General features: G+C 40.5%; 1 protein-coding gene across 4 annotated transcripts in view; it reads right to left on the minus strand.

The window, feature by feature from the left end:
* METTL4 (methyltransferase 4, N6-adenosine) overlaps nt 1–10,219 on the minus strand; it is a 29,107-nt gene extending 18,888 nt beyond the window's left edge. For 2 of the 4 annotated variants that reach the window (XM_077810403.1, XM_077810400.1), the window contains exons 1-4: nt 10,078–10,219; nt 8,715–9,215; nt 3,838–3,903; nt 70–436 (exon numbers count right to left, since the gene is read on the minus strand). In XM_077810403.1, coding sequence (XP_077666529.1) covers nt 70–436; nt 3,838–3,903; nt 8,715–9,137 — 856 coding nt within the window. In that variant the 5' untranslated portion in view covers nt 9,138–9,215; nt 10,078–10,219. Of the gene's footprint in view, nt 1–69; nt 437–3,837; nt 3,904–8,714; nt 9,216–9,431; nt 9,630–9,676; nt 9,991–10,077 lie in introns of those variants that run through there. The other 2 variants (XM_077810401.1, XM_077810402.1) reach the window with 2 other exon arrangements.
* Nucleotides 10,220–10,237: the final 18 nt, after the last annotated feature.

The raw sequence follows: 10,237 nt of genomic DNA on the forward strand, positions 1-10,237 counted from the left end.
ATTCCAACAGTGAGCAGATTGATGGGCTACTGACAAAAAGAGAAAATTTTAATGAGTAAAGATACTTACAATTCATAAGTGGTTGCATGCAGGAAATATCAGATAAAAGGAAACTGCTTTTTGGCGGCACCAGGTACTTCTGCCCCATTAAATTTATTATCTTTGCATAGTCTGTATCGTTCTCTGTAACGCATGAAAGCAGATCCTGCTCTGGAATGGATGTTTCCTCATCTATAATTTGTGCAGATCTGTGGTCATTTTCATTCAGAGAAGGAAAACGTTTTGCCATTTCACATAATTCAGCCATCCCACAGCCAACATGTCCTGTAACAACATTCTTGATGCTACTCTGTTTTGCAGAAATGGGGTGAAGAAAACCACTTTTGAGTCCTTCTTCGATTAAACACCTGGTTCCTTCCAATATCAGCCCCCTAATCTGTACAGTAATAAGAGATACAAAGCAGAGGGAAAGGATCTTTGAAATGTCTGGTTGATACCTCTGGAGAATTAAACAGAAATTTCATAAATATTTGCTACACTGCAAATCTGCAGATCATCATCAGGACCCGTATTGAGACAAACAAATTTACAATCAGGAAAACTGAGGATGTCAGTATCCAGAAATTTTAATATGGTATCTTTCCAGAACCTTAAACTCACTTTAAACACAACAGGTTTTATGCATTAAACTAAGAATGATTAAAAAAAAAGTTAGTGAGTCAAATTATTATAACTTGTTTTTAGTGACCATCTAAACGACACCCTCTTAGGCCCTGATCCTGGAAGTCATTCATGCAGGCAGATCCTTGAACTTGCACAGAATCCCAGTGACTTTAATTGAGAATCTGGTTATGCACCTCTCATTGACAATTCCGAGCCTCAAATTACTACCTGCATCCATAATCATCATCAAGACCCCAATATTTTCAATTACCGTATATACTCGTTCATTAGCCCATTTGTTTATCAGCCGACCCAAGATGGATAGGTAAAAACAGTAAAAACTGTATGACTCTTTCATAAGTCGACCCTATATTTCAGGGGTTGGCAAATTTTGGCGCCCAGCCTGTCAGAGTAAGCCACTGGTGGGTCAGGACGTTTTGTTTACCTGGAGCGTTCACAGGCACAGAGCCCCTCAGCTCCCTGTGGCTGCTGTTCACCGCTCCCATGGGCTGGGAACGGCAAACCGCGGCCACAGGGAACTGAGGTGCTCTATGCCTGCAGATGCTCCAGGTAAACAAAACAAAAATGTATTAGATATTCAATCCAACGATTTCACAGAGTTTAAAATCATCAAATTTTGGTGTAGACCATTTATAAGCCGACCCCCGCTCTTTGAGTCACATTTTTACCAAAAATATTTGGCTTCTGAACTAGTATATACGGTATAAACCAAAGAATACTGTCCATTTATCAGTGTTGCCAACTATCATGAATCTTACAATATTTATTATTGTTTTTAAAGCCCCAGCTCCTGGAATCATGAGATTGTGTGGGAATCTTAACTTTTAAGTAAATTTCTAGCCTTTATGGTTACAATGAACTTTTAAAGGATCAAACATGAGAAGGCAAATAACAAGAACCCCATATTTATTATTTTTAAAGTCTCACGAGTAAGCCAATCTGAATATTTTTGAATACTTGGGGTTGGCAATATTGGAATATAATTATAGTCTTAGCATACAAACATTCAGGAATACCAATGAATGAACAAGGGGTTCCTAAAAAAAAAAAAACAACCAAACAAAAAAACACCTTAAAAAATGCACTTGCTCTGTTCCTACAACAGCTATGAATAAATGTTAAAACAATTTGAACTTACTTATCCTATGTAGAAGAACAACCTGGGGAGGTTAGCTTTTACTGCTCTAAATGCAAAGTTTAATTTTCTAATGGTTTAAAAAGAGGCTAGTAGAGATGACTAGTGTTTCATTAATGGCTACTGTTTGATTACACCTTCATTAAAAAAAAAAACAAAGTTGTGCACATAGCTAGTATCAGCAACCAAGAGATTTTATCGCTTGTCCGTCTTTCTCACTCCCTCATGCACTGTTTTTATTTTGCCCCAATTTTGCAAAGTGCTAAGCACACATTTAACTTCACAAACAGTGATCTCATTGGATTCAGTTCATGAAGTATGTGCATAAGTCTTTTCAGAATCAGGGTCTTAAACTGTAAGCAATTTGGAGCAATGCATTTGTATAGCACCTAGCATACTGAACCCCTAATCGGACTCAGACCCCTGGATCACATTATATTATAAATAATTTTAAGTTTAAAGCATTTTGAGATCTGTAGATAGGTGATGTTACCTGCATAAACAGATCACAAAGTTTGGTTGGAGTATACAATGGGGATCCTATACATATATTGTGATGTAATATAAAAATTATGTATCTTAATATTTTAAAATACAATTTCAAGAGAAAAATAAAAATTAATATAGTGATTATCACCAATTTCAGGAGAAAGGAATGCAAATACACCTCTCAATTGAGGAAAGTATTACTATTCAGGAAACACATAAGCATGTGCATAAGTGCTTTCCTGAATTGATGCCTTAAAAATCTATTGCTTTATGCACCTGGCTTATATTTTTTTTTTAATTATGTCATATGAAAGCGCCAATGTTTAACCACAGAATCAGTGTATACTTGATACAAATATAATCTAAAAATACATGTATTTCTAGTAACGTGATCATGTATAAGAAATATGTCACAACGGTGTTAATGAATCCATCTGACACCAAATATTAATGTCTTCACCCCATCAAAACTGCGTTTGATAATTCTTTCAATATATTTTATCTACTTTTAAAAACTACACAAACTAATGTTCTACAACACTGATTTTTTTTTGTTAGTAATAAATTTTGACAGTCTATATGTGATATAGATCTTGTTTGCAATCAAACAGAACTGAGGAAACTACCATTTATATAACATTTTCTTGCTTTTTACAATCAAATTTTTCCATGAATTAGATTCAGTGTTGGATAGAACACAAATCATCACTTTACTGTGCATTTCTACTCTTATAAATGAAATGTCAAGACTAAAGATTCCTACTCAAAAAGAAATTAAACTCCTCTCACACATCCTCCCAAGTCAACTCACCTTCAAAGATAAGCACAATTTTTTTTAAAAAAGCCACATTTAAGTAACTTCACATTTCTACAATAATTTTCCATTTACCTGACTGACATGTTTAAGCTCAAATCATTTTACAAATGTTAAAAAAATTAAATACAAACTATAAAGTTTCAAAAACTAAAGCAAGGAAAATTTTGGAAACATCATGGGCCAAACAGGATACTATATAAGATGTTAAAGAATGGGTAATTCTGCCCCTCTCCAGTGGATGTGACACATCAGAGCATCTTTGTACGGAGTTGGGGAATAATCTCAGTTCAGCATCCAATATACACATCATTAGAACTGTTTATACTGCCCAGGCTCAAAACCAGCATCTGTAGCATTTTCTTGCTGACATTACCTAGCTAGCTAAGTCAGTGCTTGCTCCAGGAGGTTCAGCGACCTAGAATATCAAAGATGTTATGTGAAACCAGTTTCTAGCTCTTTGAAATTTCTCAGCAGCAGTTTGATTTTTATACAAACACACACACACACATAAACACACACACTTAAAATAGTCTCAGTATTGAGTCCTCCACTTGGGGACTGGCGAGACCAAATATTGCTTTAGCTGTAACGAACTGAAATTACAAGACTCATGCTCCATATATTTTGGAATAGTTTCAGAGGGTTTATATTCAATAAATTACCTATAGATACATACCGTACACTTGTCATTGTTACTATTGCTCAGGCTTACCTTTGTATGGTATTCTAAAGCATCCAGTTCACCTTGATTGAACACACTACACTTTCTTTTATGTTTCTGCAGTGAAAAAAATGACAAAAAAAAAAAAAGAGGGAGTCAGCTGTGCTACTACATGGCATAAATATGCTAGAGAAATACACACATGCCTTCAGAGCTTGTAACAATTTGCCATACCCTTCTTTATTATGAACTTAAGTCCTTTATCAAAGTCATCTTCTGTTGGTGCCAGAGTAATTTTAAAATCTAGGCTGATACAGATAAAGTAATAAAATAATCTTACCTCACGTTTGCCAATGCTATTCAATGATACCTATGCCACCTGACACCTCATATTAACTCCAATCTTCACTGCTTAGTTTTTCTGTCTCCCTTGGGATAATGCTATGAAATCTTTGTTTGGTTGCCAAGCCCAGGCTATTGGCAACAAGAAAGTGTCACCTAACTCCAGAAAGCTACAATTATTGATTTACCCCAGACATCATATACGCAAAATTTAAAGGGAACAGACACACCTCATATTTCTGTATTTCAATGAACACTACATGAAGCACATCAGCAAAACTGTCAAAAAAAACTTCAAGCCCATGCACAAAATATATTTATCCACCCTTACCATGTTAATTAAAAAAAAATAACCCTCAAAATGACTTAATCATCCTTGGCAAATACACTTGTCGCAAGGCTGTATTTAAAGAAAATTTAAGTATAGTCCTGCAGTTGTAAAACAGTATTTGCAATTAAAGTAAAAAGAAAAAAAAAGTTGGGTTTTGTTTGGTCAATAAATGAAGTGCAACAACAATTGGCAAAATCCAGAGATCCATCATTTTGCCCATCTTCATTAAATTTTCAATAATACAGCATGAAGAGTATTTAATATACACAGTAGAACCTCAGAGTTACGAATACCTCGGGAATGGAGGTTGGTCGTAACTCTGAAATGTTCGTAATTCTGAACAAAACGTTAAAGGTTGTTCTTTCAAAAGTTTACAACTGAACATTGACTTAATACAGCTTTGAAACTTTACTATGCAGGAAAAAATTCTGGTTTTAACCATCTTAATTTAAATGAAAAACAGAACTTTCCCTTTTTTTTTTTTTTTAGTAGTTTACGTTTAACACAGTACGGTACTGTTTTTGCCTTTTGTTTTTGGTCTCTGCTGCTGCCTGATTGCACACTTCTAGTTCCAAGCGAGGTGTGTAGTTGACTGGTCAGTTCATAACTCTAGTGTTCATAACTCAGATTCTACTGTATACACCCTAAACCTATTCAGTTACTCCACTGGACATACACTCTTCTGAGTGTGCCTGGATATGCAGTAACAGCCTCAATATAGAATAGCAAACATGCCAACAAATGCTGTAAAAGTTGCAGTAGGGTCAGAAAACAGTGTGCAAATGAAAGGTGCTTTCTTAACAACATATCTGCACCAACAGCATTTTCAGAGATATAGCTGTTTTTTTGACTAACGAGTTGTTATTAATTTAAAATCAGTAGTGAGTTGTATTCTTTTCAGTCTTACATATAAATCAACAAAATTGCGAAGTTTCACTTGCAGCTTTGTTACTGATCGTTAGGCGTTAGCCAAAACACAAACAAACAAAACCCCAACAACTTGACTCTCAGATCTGAGTTTGTAAAAAATAGTTGTTAAAAAAAAATAGATATGCCAGTTATTTATAAATTGAGCAAGTTTAACCAAGGAGTCATTCAAAGTTACTTTTTACAAAATATAACTACTGTAAGGTTATCTAAGCATCTGAAGTTCCACTACAAATCTTTGTTTTCAGTCTTTCCTTCCTAACACTGCTCTTTTGGGCTGAAATGGTTGACGATGGATTTCAGCCAAAGGTACTCTTTTTAAAAAGTTTGAGTAGAAACTACCCAGCCATTTTAGAAATGCTATTTACAAGAAAAAAAAAATAGATGAGCATATCCTCAGATATCAACAGAGCTCCATTGAAATCAGTGAATTTACACCATCTAAACACCTCGCCACAGATTTATTTTAGAACGGAATAATTATGGGGGGGAGGGGAGAGTTAAAATAATTTTAAAATAGCAGAACACAAAAATTCAAGCTCTTCTTGACCTGCTGCTCACAAACCGGGAAGAATTAGTAGGGGAAGCAAAAGTAGATAGGAACCTGGGAGGCAGTGACCATGAGATGGTCGAGTTCAGGATCCTGACACAAGGAGGAAAGGAAAGCAGCAGAATACAGACCCTGGACTTCAGAAAAGCAGACTTTGACTCCCTCAGGGAACTGATAGGCAAGATCCCCTGGGAGAATAACATGAGGGGGAAAGGAGTGCAGGAGAGCTGGCTGTAATTTAAAGAATCCTTATTGAGGTTACAGGGACAAACCATCCCGATGTGTAGAAAGAATAGTAAATATGGCAGGCGACCAGCTTGGCTTAACAGTGAAATCCCTGCTGATCTTAAACACAAAAAAGAAGCTTCCAAGAAGTGGAAGATTGGACATATGACTAGGGAGGAGTATAAAAATATTGCTCGGGCATGCAGGAGTGAAATCAGGAAGGCCAAATCACCTCTGGAGTTGCAGCTAGCAAGAGATGTTAAGAGTAACAAGAAGGGTTTCTTCAGGTATGTTAGCAACAAGAAGAAAGTCAAGAAAAGTTTGGGCCCCTTACTGAATGAGGAAGGCAACCTAGTGACAGAGGATGTGGAAAAAGCTAATGTACTCAAAGGCAAAAAAAGCATTGTCTTCATGAACAAGGTCAGCTCCCAGACTACTGCACTGGGCAGCACAGCATGGGGAAGAGGTGACCAGCTCTCTGTGGAGAAAGTAGTAGTTCGGGACTATTTAGAAAAGCTGGACGTACACAAGTCCATGGGGCCGGATGCATTGCATCAGAGAGTGCTAAAGGAGTTGGCGGATGTGATTGCGGAGCCATTGTCCATTACCTTTGAAAACTCATGGTGATCGGGGGAAGTCCCGGACGACTGGAAAAAGTCTAATGTAGTGGCCATCTTCAAAAAAGGAAAGAAGGAAGATCCTGGGAACTACAGGCCAGTCAACCTCACCTCAGTCCCTGGAAAAATCATGGAGCAAGGAATCAATTCTGAAGCACTTAGAGGAGAGGAAAGGGATCAGGAACAGTCAGCATGGATTCACCAAGGGCAAGTCATGCCTGACTAATCTAATTGCCTTCTATGACGAGATAACTGGTTCTGTGGATGAGGGGAAAGCAGTGGATGTGTTGTTCCTTGACTTTAGCAAAGCTTTTGACACTGTCTCCCACAGTATTCTTGTCAGTAAGTTAAAGAAGTATGGGCTGGATGAATGCACTATAAGGTGGATAGAAAGTTGGCTAGATTGTCGGGCTCCATGGGTAGTGATCAATGGCTCCATGTCTAGTTGGCAGCCAGTATCAAGCGGAGTGCCCCAAGGGTCTGTCCTGGAGCCGATTTTGTTCAATATCTTCATAAATGATCTGGAGGATGGTGTGGATTGCACCCTCAGCAAGTTTGTAGACGACACTAAACTGGGAGGAGTGGTAGATACACTGGAGGGTAGGGATAGGATACAGAGGGACCTAGACAAATTGGAGGATTGGGCCAAAAGAAATCTGATGAGGTTCAACAAGGACAAGTGCAGAGTCCTGCACTTAGGACGGAAGAATCCAATGCACCGCTACAGACTAGGGACCAAATGGCTAGGCAGCAGTTCTGCAGAAAAGGACCTAGGGGTGACAGTGGACGAGAAACTGGATATGAGTCAACAGTGTGCCCTTGTTGCCAAGAAGGCCAATGGCATTTTGGGGTGTATAAGTAGGGGCATTGCCAGCAGATCGAGGGACGTGATCGTTCCCCTCTATTCGACACTGGTGAGGCCTCATCTGGAGTACTGTGTCCAGTTTTGGGCCCCACACTACAAGAAGGATGTGGAAAAATTGGAGAGAGTCCAGCGAAGGGCAACAAAAATGGTTAGGGAACTGGAACACATGACTTATGAGGAGAGGCTGAGGGAACTGGGATTGTTTAGTCTACAGAAGAGAAGAATGAGGGGGGATTTGATAGCTGTTTTCAGCTACCTGAAAGGTGGTTCCAAAAAGGATGGATCTAGACTGTTCTCAGTGGTAGCAGATGACAGGACAAGGAGTAATGGTATCAAGTTGCAGTGGGGCAGGTTTAGGTTGGATATTAGGAAAAACTTTTTCACTAGGAGGGTGGTGAAACACTGGAATGCGTTACCTAGGGAGGTGGTGGAATCTCCTTCCTTAGAAGTTTTTAAGGTCAGGCTTGACAAAGCCCTGGCTGGGATGATTTAATTGGGGATCAGTCCTGCTTTGAGCAGGGGGTTGGACTAGATGACCTCCTGAGATCCCTTCCTAACCTGATATTCTATGATTCCAACTTTGTATGTGGATAGTTCTCCTTCAAGAAGTTAGAAAACATTAGAAATCAAAAACAAGCCATTCATTTCTAAGCTTGCTGGGTAGGCATCTGCTAAGCAGATTTTCAGAGGGACTGAGCAACTCACACTCAAGTCAGCTCACCACTTCTGAAAATTCAGACTGTAAGTGTTTAGCATATGCATGCTAAATGATACAGGACCAACGGCTTGAAAATGGGGTCATGAGCTACAAGGCCCTGACATCATCTTGTTAAGGAGCTAGGTAAATCCCTGTGAGTATCTAGCAAAGGCTTCAGTTTCACACAATTTTTAAGTGCAGACCTCTTTCACATTTTGAAACCTGCTGTGGATCTACATCTCCCTCCTGCCCCCTAACAACTTGTGCTTTAAATTATTTCAGGAAGCAGCAAGACAATTTGCAAGAAGTTGTTATGGTAGACTGTTCAATGCATAGTTATTTTATTAATTGTTTGATTTTTCTATAGACCATACCTTCCTAGCACTGGCAAAGGAATCCCCATCACTGTTCTTTGCTCCTTCGTGCTGCTCTGTTCCATTGCCACTGTCTTTCCCCTCCCTTGGGCCAGCATCAGAGTTTCCTTGCTGGGGCTTCTGTTGGGAAGCTGAAACTATATGGGGCTTAAAAACATGAAAGAACTCTTCCCGAAACACATATTTTTTCTTTTTCTTTAGTGTTGCTTCTGCTCTCTGTACTGCAGCTCCAGCAGAGTAAGTAATATCAATGGTGGAAGGAGCAACAAGATCCTCTGTAGAGGGGGCGGAAGAAACAGGAGCAACACGAGAAGCCGAGGGAGCAGGGTATTGGTGAGAGGGGCAAAGCTGGTATCCAGCCTTGTTGATGAAGGAAAGATGATCCAGTAGCCACCCAGCTGACAGCTGATGCACCACAGACATCACATTTTCTCCTTTTCAAGGACAGTCTCTGAGTAATCGGAACTGAAATTCACACTCGCTTTCTACTTTAGATGTTTCCTATAATTAATACAAAAGCAGACTTAATAGAATTATTAAAGTGTACTAAAACAATGTCTAAAGTGTGCTAGGCATTTCAAATATACAGTCTGTTGCTGACCTCCACCATGCACTGTTAATAATTCTGCAGAAACCCCAGCCTTTAAACTCCCTGGCCATAGTACTGTAACTGTATGTCTATTTCTCAAGTGTCTCTATAAAATACAGACTAACTACCTGTTGTAACATGTCACAATTCCCTACTCCATGATTATCCCTTTAGCTCAGCAGCTCTGACCGTTTTAGGTAAAATGAGAGCCTGGGCTAGACAACCCCCGACACAGGAATGCGCAAGTGCTCCCTTTGAAAATAACGTGCCACGAATTCACACACAGCTTGGACAGACTTCTGCAACTTGCTGCGCGGGCTGGGGAGGGGGCTGATCCTGCAGCCCCCAGAGAGGATGTCGGGTCACCTCACACCTCGAAGGGCTGGTCCTGGGCAGCGGCGCCAATCACAGCCCGCTCGACACACACCCAGATTTTGTCCCAGGTCTTGCTAGGGCCTCGGCCCTCCAGCCACCCCAGGCCCGGCGGCACCTGCCCGTTTCGCCAGCCCGTGACCGAAGCAAGGCGCCGCGACGGCGCTTCCGGCCGTAGCTCGCAGCCCGCCCGGCGCCACCTCACGGCAACACCGTGACTAGGGCGTGCGCAGCTCAGGGCTAGCGGCGCCTCTGGGGTGAGAGCGAGGCAGCTAGCGGGACCCCTGCTCAGGTCCTAGAGAAGCCCCATAGGGCCTGCTTGCGCGAGCCCCTCCTACTGGCCCCTCATTCTCGGACACTGACAGGCGAACGTCCGGTTGTGCGAGGAGAAGCTCCACTCACCTGAGCGATTAGAGCCCACACTGAGCGCAGCCATCTTGTTGTACGGACACAGCAGCTGTGTCAGGCGGACGTTCCCTAACTTCCGCTGAAGCGCCACAGCTAGGACTGCTAGTAAACCCGATGCTAATGAGGGATTGTTTTTTTAACTGCCGTAGCTATT

The sequence above is a fragment of the Eretmochelys imbricata genome, chromosome 2 (genome assembly GCF_965152235.1).
Source record: "Eretmochelys imbricata isolate rEreImb1 chromosome 2, rEreImb1.hap1, whole genome shotgun sequence".
Lineage (NCBI taxonomy): Eukaryota > Metazoa > Chordata > Testudines > Cheloniidae > Eretmochelys > Eretmochelys imbricata.